At 35.6% G+C, this 16,098-nt stretch overlaps 3 protein-coding genes across 4 annotated transcripts; 2 read left to right on the forward strand and 1 right to left on the reverse strand.

Moving 5' to 3' along the window:
* Positions 1 to 254: 254 nt before the first annotated feature.
* On the forward strand, positions 255 to 3,110 carry LOC108661541 (uncharacterized). Its single transcript, XM_018118961.1, has 6 exons — positions 255 to 830; positions 972 to 1,199; positions 1,566 to 1,907; positions 2,019 to 2,223; positions 2,317 to 2,514; positions 2,734 to 3,110. The coding sequence occupies exons 1-6, from the start codon at positions 255 to 257 to the stop codon at positions 3,108 to 3,110; spliced, it is 1,926 nt and encodes a 641-aa protein (XP_017974450.1).
* A 3,760-nt stretch (positions 3,111 to 6,870) lies between these two features.
* On the forward strand, positions 6,871 to 11,492 carry ABCI11 (non-intrinsic ABC protein 14). 2 transcript variants are annotated; one of them, XM_088805974.1, is made up of 11 exons: positions 6,871 to 7,154; positions 7,245 to 7,302; positions 7,618 to 7,697; positions 7,972 to 8,023; positions 8,106 to 8,239; positions 9,490 to 9,604; positions 9,737 to 9,823; positions 9,985 to 10,033; positions 10,294 to 10,378; positions 10,717 to 10,836; positions 10,920 to 11,492. In XM_088805974.1, the coding sequence occupies exons 1-10, from the start codon at positions 7,066 to 7,068 to the stop codon at positions 10,793 to 10,795; spliced, it is 828 nt and encodes a 275-aa protein (XP_088662100.1). In that variant the 5' UTR covers positions 6,871 to 7,065; the 3' UTR covers positions 10,796 to 10,836; positions 10,920 to 11,492. The 2 variants fall into 2 exon arrangements, with proteins under 2 accessions (XP_088662100.1, XP_007031920.2); XM_007031858.3 differs by having other exon boundaries at positions 6,872 to 7,154; positions 10,939 to 11,492.
* Positions 10,977 to 14,649, reverse strand: LOC18601052 (protein LAZY 1-like). The gene is made up of 5 exons (XM_018119628.2): positions 14,518 to 14,649; positions 14,366 to 14,432; positions 12,995 to 13,773; positions 11,682 to 11,967; positions 10,977 to 11,229 (listed from the first exon to the last, which is right to left on the reverse strand). The coding sequence occupies exons 1-5, from the start codon at positions 14,521 to 14,523 to the stop codon at positions 11,210 to 11,212; spliced, it is 1,158 nt and encodes a 385-aa protein (XP_017975117.1). The 5' UTR covers positions 14,524 to 14,649; the 3' UTR covers positions 10,977 to 11,209.
* Positions 14,650 to 16,098: the final 1,449 nt, after the last annotated feature.

Consider the following 16,098-nt stretch of genomic DNA (forward strand, 5'->3'; position numbering starts at 1 on the left):
TTTGGAGACTTTATTGAGGGATTGGCCTTGTGAACATGCCGTTAACAAGTGGTAAATACACTTGGAATGGTAATAGGGACGGCTGGGTTTTCAGCAAACTGGATCATTTCTTCCTTGATGTTGAGTGGTTTGATCAGGAACAAGGGCTTCTCTAAGAATGCCTCTCAAGGTCTCTTTCGGATCACAACCCAGTTATGTTGAGATCAAATAAAGCAAATTGGGACCTTAAACCTTTCAAAATTTTTAACTATTGGATGGATGAAAAGAGCTTCCAAAATCTTATGCTGGAATGTTGGGAAAAGTATGAGCAAACAGGAACAGAGACGGTAGGAATTTGGCATAAACTTAGGAACATGAGAGTAGATATTAAACAGTGGAAGGCTGAAGTCTTAGGTAACACCCAACTTCAAATTCAATGTCTTAAAAGGGAAATTAAAGCTTTGTTAGAGGTGTGGCAAGAAAGGGATTTTGATCAAGATAACCAAGAGGAACTGATAAGGAAAAAAACTGAGCTGTGGGCATTGTATCGTAAAGAAGAAAGAGAATGGATGCAAAAATCAAAGGTTCAGTGGGTTAACGATGGAGATCGAAATACGAGGTATTTTCACACAATTGCTTTTGCTAGAAAAAGAGGTAATCATATTAAGAAAATTCAAGGTGATGGGGGATTAAAGGAGGATCCGAGCAGTATAAAAGAAGAAGTGGGAAGGCATTTCGAGAATCGGTACCGTGAAAGACTAGTGCTTCAACTGGAAGACATGGATTGGAGGTTAGGGAGCCTTAAGGAAGAAACAGTCAAGGATCTTGAGAAACCCTTTGAAGAAGAGGAAGTATGGGAGACAATCTAGGGATGCGATGGCAATAAAACCCCAGGGCCTGATGGATACAATTTAAATTTTTTCAAAAAACAGTGGCAAGTGGTGAAAAAAGATGTGATGTGTTTCCTAAGGGATTTTCATGAAAATGTACAGTTTGGGAGAGGAGTTAACACTTCTTTCATAGCCCTCATTCCGAAGGTTCAAAACCCTAATAATTTAGGAGAATATAGGCCGATTAGCCTAGTTAGTAGCTTATACAAAATAGTGGCAAAAACTCTTGCAAATCGTCTCAGAAAGGCTATAGGCAATGTTATTGGAAGGTATCAATTTGCTTTTATTAAAGGGAGGCAGTTGATGGATTGCGCTTTAGTTGCAAATGAAGTTGTTGATTGGATAAAAAAAGATAAAACAGGGGGGTTGATCTTCAAAGTCGATTTCAAAAAGGCCTATGACTGTATCAGCTGGAATTTTCTTAATCTCATAATGACAAAAATGGGATTTGGTGAAAGATGGAAATGATGGATCAGAGAATGTATTTCTACAACTTTCATCTCGGTATTGATTAACGGATCCCCGACACGATAATTTAATATGGAGAAAGGGCTGAGGCAAGGGTGTCCCTTATCTCATTTCATTTTTAATATGCTGGTCGAGGCATTGAGTTGTATGGTTAGGAAAGCTGAAGGTATCAGATTGTGCAAAGGTGTTGTTATTGGGAATAACAACTTTTCTATTTCTCATTTACAGTATGCTGATGATACGATGATTTTTTGTGAGCCAAACTTGGAGAATTTAAAGGGGTTTAAAAGAATTCTTCAATGCTTTCAAGTTGTGTCGGGTCTCAAGATTAATTTCTATAAGAGCCAGCTGTTTGGGATTGGTATTGAAAAGGAAGTTCTATCGGATTGGGCAAGAATTATCTCCTGTCAAGTTGGGGAGCTTCCTGCCACATACTTGGGGCTCTCATTAGGGGTCAATCATAATTCTGCTCATTTTTGGAAACCAGTACTTGAGAGGGTTGGGGCAAAGTTAGCGAGATGGAAGGCAAAAACTCTTTCATTTAGAGGGAGGATCACCCTTCTCAAGTCTGTATTAACAAGCCTTCCTCTATTCTTTATGTCATTTTTTCAAATTTCGGTGAAAGTGAAGGACGAATTGGAAATGATTTAGAGAAGTTTTTTGTGGGGGGATATGGAACAGAAGCAGAAAATCCACTATGTGAAATGGGAGAAAGTTTGCAATTTAAAGGAATGTGGAGGAATAGGGATGGTTGATTTGGAAGTTAAAAATCGAGCTCTAATGAATAAGTGGATTTGGAGATATGAGAACGATAGAGATAGCCTATGGAGAGAAGTTTTAGTTGAAAAAATCGGAAGTGATCCAACAAAGTTGTTGCCAAACACGAGTACAAATATGAGAGTTTTGACTTTATGGAGAAAAATCATCAGCCCCCTTTCCCCTTCTAACAAAATTTTTTTGCACGTTCACGCTAACATAGGGTATGCAGTGGGAGACGGGAAAAACTTACTGTTCTGGAGAGATGAATGGATCGAGGGAATTTCTTTGGCCCATGCCTTCCCAAGGATTCATGCTTTGGCAGTCAACAAGCTTGGAAAGATTAAGGACTTTGGACGATGGAAGGAAGAAAAATGGGTTTGGAACATGGAATTAAGAAGGCAGATTTTTGACTGGGAAGGTGAATAGCGGGAGCAGCTTATGATTGTGCTCCAAGATCTCCAATTAAGTAAGGAACTCAAAGACAAGCTTGTTTGGAAATGTGAGGCAAGTGGTAATTATTCTACAAAGTCTTTTTGTAAGTATGTCTTAACTATTAACCAGGATTATGATGAGATTTGGAAATTTGTTTGGGTCAGTCTGGCCCCATTTAGAGTAGAGTCTTTTGTGTGACAATTAGTTCAGGGAAAGGTGGGGGTTAAGGATGAATTAGTAAAAAGGGGATTACAACTTAATGGGACACCACAGTGTGTTTTATGTGACAGGGCTAGGGAAACTTGTGATCATCTGTTTGTGGAATGTGTTGAGTCATGGAGGGTCCAGTCAGAGTGGTGTAAAAGTTGGGGTTATGTTTGGGTATCACCAGGGACGATTAAAGAGAAGCTACTGGCTTGGAATGGATGTTATGTGGGAGAGCTTGACAAAAGGATTTGGAATATGGCTTTTTTCTCAATTGTTTGGTCTATATGGAAGTGTAGGAATGAGATGGTGTTCGAAGGGAAACAATGGAATGCAAACCAGTGTGTTGAGCTGGTGAAAATCAAAGTTGCAACCTGAGCGAATGCGAAATGGCCAAAGGAGTTTCCTTCAGTGCCGGACACGTATAGACAACCTCTAGTGAAATGTCAACAATAGAAAATGGTCCAAAGCAGAAAATGAGTTTTATGGGAGAAACCCTTTCGTAATTGTATGAAGTTCAATGTTGATGGTGCAGTAAGAGGAAGTCCTGGACCGGCGGGGATAGGAGGTATTCTGAGAGATCACCAAGGTGATGTTAAAATTACTTTCTCCAAATCAGTTGGAAATGGGGATGCCAACCTTGCTGAGATACTAGCAGTAAGGGAAGCACTTGTGGTGTTTGTAGCATCAAGGTTGAAGGATCAATATAAGCTAATCATTGAAAGTGATTCTTGTAATGCTGTGAAGTGGGTTCAACATCCTGATACGGCACCTTGGAGACTACGAAAGTGGCTGCTGCATATTGAAAGGTTAAAAGAAAAGCTTAATGACTGAAAAATTCAACATGTCTTTAGGGAGGCAAATCAGAGGGCTAATGCACTAGCAAAAGATGGTGTTGATCGGCAGTCAGATTCTTTGCGTGTTTTCCTATAAGTGCTAGGTGTTAAAGTCCTTGTTTCTGTTGGGGTTGGCTTTCTGGGCGGATGCTGGGTTGATGATGTGAGTTAGTGAGACAGGGCCCGCTGGATTGCTGTGTTTTTTAATTGCTGGGAAGAGGGTGTGAGTGGTTGTTTGGTGGGATGACATCTGTTGTTTAGTTCTAGAAGGATCCTTGATGTATAAGGATAATGTTGGTTTCAAGAAATAGGTATTGGGTTTTTGGTTGCTGTAAATGATAGGTTAAGTGCTTTTGGCTCATTGCAAATAGGTGTAGAGCTGAATGGTGGAAAAGAGTTTTTGTTTCTGAGTTTTTGGGTCCTTGATGGGTTTGGCACCTTGTTTTTTGTGGTGCTTGAGTACAGATTTTCTGGGAAGGTCTGAGCTTTTTTTTACCTTCAGGGCCATGTTTTTGTGTCTAAGGGCCATGTTTTTGTATCTAAGGGCTGTCCATGCCCTCTGATTTAATGAAGCTTACTGCATTTCAAAAAAAAAAATATAAACATGAACTATCAAAATACGGTGGATCATATTATCAAAATCAAATTAATTATAAAACTGTAACTTTTATTTAAATTTACATATTATACCGTATATTTGCAAAGTAAGTCACTTTTTTTATTATAATTATAACTTTGATTTTTTCGATATTTTTTCATAATATAATCGAAGGGAGATTAGGACCTTAGTGAGGGCAATTGTTCCTGTTGCTATCAACCTGGATCCTTCCCTTGTAGAAATAACTAATGGAGAGTAACGCATTTGGGTCCTTGCTTCTAACCTGTAAATTATAATTATAATAATTATAAATTATAAATTTCAATTAAACAGTGTACCAAATTTATGAATATTATAAAAAGTTTCATACATCGACAATATAATTAATTTATTATTAGATTTGATTATTTTTAAAGTTTTAACAATTTGTTTGGTGTTGTACGTAGTTTTTTTTTCAAATATTCATTTATTATTTGTATTGGATATTTATATAACTCTTTCATTCAATGATCAATATTTTTTTCAAAAAATACATTATTTTTTGGATTCAAGCCTTACAATTTGTAAATATTTAACTTATTTCGTATATAGTGATCGTTTGTTTAGAATCAATTTATAAGTCCGACCCTTCAGTTTAGACAAGTTGGTAAGTGTCTAGAATTGTAAACCATCCAAAAAAAATTGGTTTTAAAAATTTTAGATCATAGATCACTCGTTAAGTTACATGATTAGTAACTACATTACAAGACTAACTTAAAATTGGTCAAAATCTATTAAGCTTCCAATCTCACGATATGAATTTATGAGGATCCGTTATGGTTAGAGGTGACAATTAAATGAGTTGGATCGAATTTGAGACGGGTCACTTTAGGTTTAGATGATTTTAAATTTAAATTATTAAATTTTTTCAAAATTAAATCAATTTGAATTTGAATGGATCATTTCGATTAAAATCATTTCTAGTCGTTCAGATTAAAATCATTTCAAATTAAGATTATTTTAAAGTCAAATTATTTTAACTTGAGGTTGTTTTCAGATCAAGACTTAAGTTCGATTTATTGACGTTCTCTAATCAAATTGACGTGAGTGAAGTTCAGATCCAAACGGAAATAGGTGGATGTATACAGTTGATAATAAAGCACTCACCAATCCAAAGTGTAGAGCTAAATTTTTCAGGTGGCTTGGGCCGTGGTCCCTGTGTAACTTTGATTGTCTTGAAGTTATGGTAGCCGTATGCCCGTATTTAGATTTTAGACCTACTGATAGCTATCTATATTTAGAACATCTGCCATTAGCTTAATGATCACCATCCGTTAAAAGCATTAATCATTTAATTGAGCCATAAAGAGGCTTAGGATCAACATTCATCCGTCACCATGTACCTTTGCATTACTCTCACGTGAAAACAAGAGGTGTAAAATGAGGAAAATTATCCTCAAACAGGATTTAGACGTCATTGATCTCATATCAATAAGAATTGGAGAGAGTCTTGATTTATAAATAAAATTTTCTTCTATCTAACATGTATGTTTTTTGGATTGAAAATGTAATCCTGTGACATGTGATAGTAGAATAAATTCAAATCTTTATTGATGTGGGACTCCATAAGAAATATCAAGGTTGATTGTCGAAGTAGACTTGAATCAAAGTGCAGTCTCTTTCCTCTATAAGGAAAAAAGCTACTGTAACAAGGGTGTTGTACCATTATATGGATTAAAATGTCACAAACTCCACGTCAATAGAAGATGAATGGGTCATGAGGTTATAAATAAAGATCACTCTCTACCTAACATACATGTGTTTTGGTTGAAAATATGACCCAATAACACCAGACATGTCTTTGATGCTATCCCTAAATTAGTTCTCAACTTATATGGAAAAACTTTTTTGACATTTCAATCAAGTTATTTTTAGAAATTATTAAATTTTAAGTTGTGATTTATTTAAAATTATTAAATTAATGGTCCCCTATGTTGAATGTCAAATCTAATCAAGAAGTTGAAAGGTAACAATTTTTTATTTTTGTATTGCTATCATCTTCAAATATTGTCCATGACACTTTGTTGAAAATGAGTTTATATTTATTTTTTTCATTGGAATTATTACTTAACTTTCGAGAGATCTTCATGTCCATGACAATTAATAAAGTATATATTATATAGTTTTATTAAATAATGTGTTAAAAGATAAGTTTGAATATTCAACTCAAATGGTAGATGCATATATGAAGTCTCTTTTTATTTAAAAAGTAAAAATCGAATATTTTTTAGGTAATTCAAAGTGACAAGTGTTGACAAGAAAAATCTTTGCATTATGAATTTTTTTTAAATAATGGAGGAAAATAAAATTTTTCCAAAAAGAGAAAATAAAAAATAAATAATTTGATTTTTTTAATCTAAATAAATTTAATATCTAAACAACTTTAAAGAATGAATTTGCACTCAAAGATTTAGCTCATTGATTAGTGTATGATCTCTTTGTTTTAAAAAGTAGAGTTCAAATCTCTTTTCTCCCAATTATTAAAAAAAAAACCTTAAAAGAATGAATTTTTTTAATTTAAAAAAATATTATAAATTTTCTTTTAGTCATGGATAAGAAATTACTATTGTTTTTTCTTTCCATTTATTTTCCGACTTGCCCTACAATGGGTTTTGGGCTTGCTACGGTGACCCAGGCCCAATTAACACCGGACTAAATCCACTAAAAATAATAAACAAACAGAAAGAAAAAATGAAAAAAAAAAAAAACCTCATCCTCTTCCCCTCCCGCCACCGCCTGTACGGCCACCAACCACTGTATTCCCCCTCTTTCTCCTCCGCGTCATCCTCCACCTCTCTCATTTCTATGATGTTGATATTGACTTTTAGCCTTAATTAGTCAAACCTCTCCACACCTAAACATGGCGGCTTCTGCTTTCTCAGCTTCCTCTTTGTTCGGTTCGAGAATTAACGAACCACTAACCTTAATCTCCTCGAAATCACGCTATAAGTAAGCTTCTTAATCAGCTTAATGAGACAAATCCCTTTTTTTTAAAAAAAGAAAAACAAAAGAATTTGATTGAAGTTCGATTTTTTGCAGGTTGAACTCCAAGAGAACTCCACCTGTTAAAATCTCATGTGATTACTCTTGCTTGGAAGTACGGGGTTTTTTATTCTTATTTTTAATTTATATTTATATTCAAATTATGATTTTGAGGAATTTACTTTTTTTTTTTGCTGTTTTAATTTGTCAGTTTTTATTAGAATAATATTGCTAATTACAGCTGTAGCTTACACATGTTTGGGGAATGAATTTAGTGAATACGACGATTAAATTTCTATTTATAGCTGTTGTAGTTTAGCAGATGGATGCATTTTTGTGTTATTATCAGTGGGATTCTGTGTTTTGATTGAATGGTGATATCGAAAGAGTGATGGAATTTGCTGAAACAGTACAATCTTGTCATTTCAAGGTTAAGGATGTTTATTATAGACCTCCAGGGACGCAGATTAACCTTTTGAATGGAGTTAGCTTTTCACTTCCTGAGAAAAGGTACATGCTTTAATTGTAAATAATGGAAAATTGACCATTTTTGTTGTTTGGGTTTTCCTCCAAATTAGTTTTGCATGGTTATTACTCTTAGGATTGCAAGCTCTGAAGAATCATATGAGAATAGAACATGAGACATTGAATATCTTGTCACACTTTCTAAGCGTATTTTACTAATTATACTGTGAGGAAGCAGGTGTAAAGTCTTGTCATTGATTGTTTGTGCATGCTTCAAAGCCGACTTTGAGGACTAAATGGTTTTTGTGCATTGCTGCAGTTTTGGCTTAATTTTTGGACAGAGTGGAAGTGGGAAAACTACTCTCTTGCAGGTCTACCATATATTGTGTTTTGGTGATATCTGTTTGTTATCATATACCTTGTACATCTACTTATTTTTCCTTCTCCTTTCAGCTTCTTGCAGGGCTTAGCAAACCAACATCAGGTTCTATTTATATCCAGAGATATACAAATGAAGGCAACCCAAATCAGTCTCCAAAATTATTAGTTCCAGAAAGAGTTGGTATTGTCTTCCAGTTCCCAGAGAGGTACCTGATATCAAATGAACAATTTTTCTTGTCTTTGTTTGCTTGATGGGATTTTCGATCTCTTGATAGCTGCATTCTTGTTACAATGTCACTTTCCTTTAGGCTCTCTAGGTCTGCTTTTGCATGTTTTTTCTGGACCTTTTAAGTATTATGAAGTCCTACATCGATATCTCACATGCATATATGTTTTTTTCTGGTTTTCTATCATGTTGATGGAAACACTTGCTTTTGTTATTATTGCAATTTTTTACTGCCAGTTAAGCAACATGGCTCTTTTTAGCCCTTTATATTTGCTTAGAGCCTGTTTGGCCAAGCTTTTTTTTTTTTTTTTTTAGCTTAAAAGCTATTATGAAGCTATTAAAATTAAGCTAAAGCTGTTTGGCAAGTTGTTTGGCAAAATAAATAATATAAGCTCTAATTTTGGTTAAAATTATCATAAAGAGTATTTATGCCATCTTCAATCACTTAATAAACCAAAGTGGAACAAGTCTGCTTCGAGTTTATATACGATTTCAAATGTTATAATCAAATAAATCCACAAAGCATTGAAACAATTCTCAAACTTGTATAGTAGTAATAGTATTATATTTTTTTGTGAAGAAGAGAGAAAACCTTTAAATAGTACCTGAATGTAGTTTTGAATTCTGGGTTTTCTTTTCTCTTAATTTTTGTAAGAAAAAAAAATTCTTAGATTTTGTTATTCTGTTGTTGGGTTTTTTATTTTTTTATTTATTTTTTAATAGTCTTTGTAGAGAGAGAGGGATATTGTGATTTTGTGTTGGAAAAGGATGATTTGCAAAGGGAGGGAGAGGAGAGGGAGAATGATTGAGAGAAAGGAGTATTTACTTCAAAGGTTAGTGTATTGTTAAAAGAAAAGAAGAGAAAGCTCCTTTTTGGAGCTTTTCTTTAAGGCTTTTTTTTTTTTTTTTTAAATTTTGTTCTTTAAAAAGAACTGTTTTTTTTTAAAGAACTTCTCAAAAATCTTGTTTGGGTTGGCTTTTGCTTTAAGAGATAGATAAGGTAAAAAAAAGCCAACCCAAACAAGCACTTAGGCTTTAACTTGTTTAAGACCAAGTAGAATTTTGGATTCATCTATTTATATATCATGCAACTTGAATATAGCAAGTTGAGTTCTGTTGTAAGTCTAATTCTTGTGGTCTCTTGTTTGCATAACTCTAGTTTGGTTTGTGCTCATTTCGGTTAAAATCTGTTAAGTTCAAAACAATATTTTATGTTATGTTGCTGGCTAGGTATTTCGTGGCAGACAATGTGCTTGATGAAGTTACATTTGGCTGGCCAAGGCAAAGGAGTGGGCTTCAAGTGAAGGAGCATCTTGCATTAAATCTCCAAAGAGCTTTTAATTGGGTATGCATGATCAAAGCTTTTTTTATCTACTTGTGGCCCTTATATTTTCCCTCTTACCTATTGTGGGTATTGGTTCTAAAAGTATTCATCTCTGTGAATCCTTAGACAATTTCTTTAAATTGATGATCTTAGGTTGGATTGAATGGGATTTCCCTGGATAAAGATCCTCATTCATTGAGTGGTGGCTACAAACGCCGACTTGCTCTGGCAATTCAATTGGTTAGGACCTACACAGTAATTCGCAATCTGCAATATAATTTTTAAAAAAGATGATTTATGATGTCAATTCTTGTGTGATTATTTATATTATGACATGATTTTTTGCCCACTTAATGTTTCTTTTTTTCCCTTTGTTCTTTTTCATTGTGTGATGGCTGTAGGCACAAGTTCCTGACTTATTGATATTGGATGAGCCTCTCGCTGGTCTTGGTATGACATTGCTTTTCCTACTCTGTTTTTCTTACATTTCTGATTATCTTGTCTTTTACATTATAGTTTAGAAACTAGAGTTCCTAAATAGAGCTTGACTGATCGAGTGCTTTGAAATACATTTTGCTGTTGATAGCCAATAAGTATGAGTTGAAAGCAACTTTTGCTACTTGAGTTGGCTTTGACATGATTTGAATAGCTAATTTTCAGATATATTTACCTTCTAAATGTTATTATTGCTAATGCTACTGTAAAATCAGATTGGAAGGCGCGTGTTGATGTTGTGAAGCTTTTGCAGCATCTGAAGAAAGAATTAACTATACTTGTTGTCAGTCATGATCTCAAGTAAGTCTTATCTTTTCTTTTTTATTTCCATTAGGATGTTACATTCACTGTAAAATGTACAGGTTATGTTATCTTAATTGGGTAAAAAAGAATCAGGTAAACCTTCATGGCCTCGTTTTTCAATGTTGTCTTCTAACAGTTCTTTCATAATGATGGGTAGTGCGATGGCTTATACAACTCAGCCAAACCAAACTGATCTATGTTGAACCTAAACCCTTTCATGATCTCATTGATGAGATTTAAGACCCAATAAATTGAACTTTGTTGTTTCAAATTCTCCTTTGATTGCATGTGCTAATACTTTCCAGCTTATGGAAGCATTTTGGTTTGTCTTTCAGAGAGCTAGAAGATTTAGTTGATCGATCTTGGAGGATGGAAATGGGTGGAGTTTTAAGGGAAGAGCGCCTAATGGTTTAGTTTAGGACAATGCCTGCTTTGTCAACATTTCTTTCTTTGAGGTTTGATAATCCTTCTCTCGCTTTCCCAAGTCTTTATAGTGGATTCAGGTATTGTTGTAGCTCAATTCTGGACTTTTTTGAAGTGCTTTTCTTGTGGACCAGAATACTCTCAAGAACTCAAATGAGACGAGACTTACAAGTGATCATAAACAGATGTTCAGATTAGGAAGACTACAAGACAACTAGTGCACAACTTTATTATCACACGCAGGAGGATAAGATGGATTCCTCCTAATAGTCTTCTTTTTCTATTGAGTTCATCACCACTTACTAGCAAACACATTACAACACAGTTGATATTATGAAGCCACAAGATTGGAGTCTTACTGCGAAGGACAAAAGCTATTAATAAGCATTTCTTGCAGTTTCTTCACTACAGCTCCAACACCAAGTCTACAACCCAACAGCAGCAGCAAAAGAAGGTGGTCAGACATTTATACATTAGAAAAACTAATCACTGAACTAAATGATCGCAAAGCTCAATGCAGTTTGTATTGGTTTAGGAATATATTTCTGATTATGTCAAAATATCAAGTATTCATTTGCTAATTGTGAACGTCAATTCTGATGGTGTATCCAAGTTTAGCTGTATCATATTCAAGAAAAATACTTGTCCTGCATCATTTTTTATGATAATTCACTTAGTTTCTTTTACATTTCCTACGTAACATCATTACTATTTTTGGTTTAACTATTCATTGATTTTACGTTGGAATTGATAATTCAAACAATGCATGGTAACTAAATGCGAAGATAAGTATGTTGGGTGTTACTCATTTGAATGGACATGATGGTTGGAATTTATACCGAAAGTCTATCATTTTCAGGGGGTGCATATTACTTACAGTCTGCATCTGTCTTAATCCAGTGCTCCCCATTTGCACCTGCAGTAAAGCCAGTGAGTCCGTATTGAGGCAGTTTTGAGATAGTCTTGTAATTTTGTGTTCCTTCCTTTGACCATGATCCCTGAGGAAACCTCCTGTTGCCTTTACCTTGGTGCGTCTGCTGTACATCAGTATACTCACCATCATCATAAGGAGCATTATTCATCTTATCTGTATGTAAATTTTTAGACTCTCTTTCAGCTATAGAGCTTTCAGGATGGATTTTTCTGTGGAATAGTTTTATGACCTGCAAGCGACAGTGGTTGAAAATTAGAGCGCCTGTTTTCCTGCAGAAAACTTGTTACCCCATGCATTAGAATAATTAATATGAAGGGCCATGCAGTTTGATGTGCTAACTCACTATCTAAGAACGTTTATAAAGGTTTGCAAAAAGCTTAATGACCATCTAAAAATTCTAGATCTGCTGTCATCTAGGATACAAATGGAGAGATGGATGGAGACTTTGGAGAATCTAATAGAAAACCCTTTTTTTTGTTTGTTGGGTGCATTAATAAAGAGACCCTTGAAATCAAACAAAATAAAAAGAAAATGAAAACGGGCAAAGGAGAAACAGACTTATTTCTTGACCATGTTGATTACCATGAAAGAGATGAAGTGCTTAGAATGTTGAAATTATATAATAAGTAGTTTGAGTGGAATATATACCAAAATAAACGAATTTCGATATGTCATGTTAGTGTGGTTAATTTCTGTTTTTCAGTTTATTAAACTAGTTCAGTTTACATTTCCTTGGTGGTGTTTCTTATTTGATATTTATAGAAGTTTGAGATGTTGAATATTTTGGTCTTCTTTTATTTATTTATAGTGGAAGCTTACTGTATACAGAATGTGTTATTTAAAAAGGCAAAATCTAAATGTTCCCTGCCTGGTATATTATTGACAGTTTTGGTAAGAAATTTCATCTGATAGAGACTATCCTAGAAAACGTAATGACACCTGATCGTGTTGTTGACTTCTAGCCTGTAGGACTCGAAAGATCTGACTTGGCAATGTTTGACTCTTTGTTCAGTGAATGGTTTATAATCTCAGGCTTGAGAATGATGGCATAGATGATTTGCTCCTGGCACCCCTTTTAATTATTGTTGACTTTTTTGGACCAAATTCTATGCCAGAAATATTTGTGTTTTTCAGAAGGTGGGATACCACCATTAGATTCTGCATTTTTTAGCTCCTTATTCTTAAACAGGGAAAGGTATAAGATAGGCTGCACATACTTAAAAATTGTTAGAAAAATCTGGCCCCAGGAGACGCACCTTGTGGAGTTTTTTCTTGGTTGAAATAGAATTGGTTTCTTTAGGAGAAGAGGTAGGAGTAGAACTCCCTGAAGAAGCATGAAGCTTTTTCAGAATTTTCTTGATGAGATGTTTGACAGGTTTATTTGCTTGCTTGGTCTGCATCTCCTCTTTCCCACATTTTTCCGTAGGACTCTCTTCTGCTATTTTTGTCCTGTAGAACAGTTCTGCAAGTGATGCCTTTTCCTTCTTCACCTCAAATCTTGCTTCTGGAAGTTCAATTGAAGACCCAAACAGATATCCTTGGAGAGGACATACAATTGTTTTCCCATATTCTTTAGCATTGGCTTCCTGCATTGGTTTACCACTAAGTGTAATCGTGCTAACCTGACTGTTCCTTCCTGATGACTCATTGGACCCATGTTCTTCAGCTTCTGCCTCAAGGAACTTCTCCAGTTCATCATTGATGATCTTCAAATCATTTTCTGTGACCTCTGCCTTGTCCTCAGAATTCTCCAAAGACATGGCGAATGTTGGCGTTACGGGTTCGCTGATAATCAGTTCGGAGCCCAGAGTTCCAATGGTAAGAAAGCCATGGAATAGCCCCGAGATGACAGTAGATGCTTCATCTCCAAAGTTTTCTTCTACTCCCTTGGCTTCAAATTCTGTGAAGGAGTTCTCACTTTCCTGTTGGGACAGGGTTGAAAATCTGGATCCATGTCCGTGGCCAGAGGCTGATTTTGGATTGGAGTCTTGATCATTGAGGGATGAGTGAGCCGAAAGACAAGAACAGTAGTTCCCTGCAATCAGAGTTTAAAGATTACGACATCAGACACAGTTGCAAAGAAAGGACTTCATGTTGTGCTTAAGCAGTACGTATCAGTAAGCACTTCAAGGGTAATGTGGACCTAGCCAGCAGTTGCCTTCCCCTTAGTGGTGAACATGGTTGCATTGAGAGTGACTGATTCCCGTAGTAATTTTGATATAATTAGTTTAACTGTTGTGCTATGAAGAGAGATCAGATATTCCTGAGACCGTGAAGATGGGAGGCCCCAGCTCATAAGGTGGCTGCTGTATTAGAAAATATGAAAAGGCAAGATGATTCTGACCCTCAGCTACATGGCTGTGACCACATAGACCTAGTTTTGATAGTCTAAAGAACCTGAATTTTTAACCTCTGTTTAGGTTTATAATCTCCCTGTTCTGAACTTTAAATAACTCTGACGAGTTGAGTGCAATGTATTCTAATGGCTAATGCTTTATTTTGTGCTGAGCAGGTGAGTTGATTATGGTATTCAGCTGTGCTGATCCCATCTAATGGTGATTTTCCTGTGACTTATGACCTGGGGATTGTTTGTAGAAATTATTTGTGAATAAGAGAGGTTGGAATACCAATTGTGAAATCCTTGAAAGGTTCAATATTACTTTGCCGTAACTTATGCTGCATCCATCCTAGTAACTGCAATAACAACAGTAAGAGGTGAGCTTTAGCAGGATTCGAAACATTTATGCTATTGTAAGAATCTAATGGAGTAGAGACTTACCTTCATTTTGTTCTCGCTTTGAAGAGCTCGATGTCAAAATGCTTTGGTTTTCATAGGAGGAATGTATGGAGATGGATTTCGATGAACAAGGGGAATGGGACTTAAAGGATGAGATAGGATTGTTAAAGAGCAAAACATCCAGGATCTTTGCGTCATCACTACTAACAAGTAATAAGCCAGTGGTTGCTAGAAGGGTCTGTAACAGATGTAAGTAGAGAGAAACAAGTAGAAAGATACAAGATTTTGGTTGGGTATTCTCTGTCACGATCAAATCAAGTGGACAAATTGGAGAGTGGTTCATAGACCCTTGATTTCATGGTATTACCTCTGTCCTGCATTACACGCGTTGTTGGAGTAGGTGCATAGCAGCTTGAATCTGTGCAAGATTAAAGTATCCATTGATCAATGTCTGCTATTCATTGTTGAAGTGGATAAGTCTATCATATCTGTCCTAAATCTGATGATATTGTTTATTGAGAAGCATGCAAACATATTCATATGCAAATGGACACATATAATCACTCAGGCCAGACGTCTGAAGGTAATCAAATCCATGTACACGTTCACTTCTGTCTAGGTAGACTAATCCCATAGTGTACTATACATTACATGTACAATTATTTTATGAGGTATTTGGTGTGAGGGCGGTGCCACCATTACTGGCAGGACAAGAGAACATTTTGGTTGAATGCTGTCACTGTCAGGTGGAAATATACATCAAGGACTCCACGAGGACTGGATAATTTACTAAAGGTTGTGGTAGGTCATACTTCAGGTATCTACCTCGAAAAGGTCCTCATCTTTTGTACTAGTGTCACTGTGGTTTTCCCAGCTAAAATATCCAAGTAATCTACATGCTGCACATTGCAATTATTGGCTTCAGAGCTGAGTTCAGTTGTTGTACAGTGCATGACCCTCTCTATCTTTATCCGCATTTTCGGGTTTGATATACTTGTTTGCATTTTTTTTGGAGTGACCATTTCTCAGGAATGGTGTAGCATAATATATTTGTTTTCTACCAACATTCTAGTTCACCCCCCTCCCCCTTCCCCTCTTATTGCTGAGAGTCTTGCTGAAATCAGCAACACTGTTTGATCGAACTGCTAATATGTACCAGTTGTTCCTCTTTCTCTTATAAACACACCCACACATTCATATGGTCAATCATGCATTTGCAAAAATTTTGTTCATGTAAATTCTTTTAACACCATCTTCTTTCTTTTTCTTTTTTCTGCCTTCTTTCTAATTTGATACCTTCTGGATTAAAATGGAAACACAAACATCTCACACGGGACCTAGGACAGAGGCAAGTTTCTCTTTTAATTTGTATTTCCCCCTTTACTTATTGCGAATGATCCACTTAATACAGCTCTACTGCAGCTTCCATAAGTTAAAAATCTCTTCTCATAGTTGTTGTCGTACCCATGGTTGGTGATTCTTATCATGAAGTCGCACTTTATGCAGGCATGATAATGACATCCTTTTTAACAATGGAAGATTGCCTCTGAGATGCTTTCCTGCTGCATGTATGACTTTTGGATCAAGAAAGGTGCCAATCAGACAGTGTTGCTGGCCCTGATG

Source organism: Theobroma cacao, chromosome 4 (assembly GCF_053813885.1).
Source record: "Theobroma cacao isolate CCN51 chromosome 4, ASM5381388v1, whole genome shotgun sequence".
NCBI classification, from domain to species: Eukaryota; Viridiplantae; Streptophyta; class Magnoliopsida; order Malvales; family Malvaceae; genus Theobroma; species Theobroma cacao.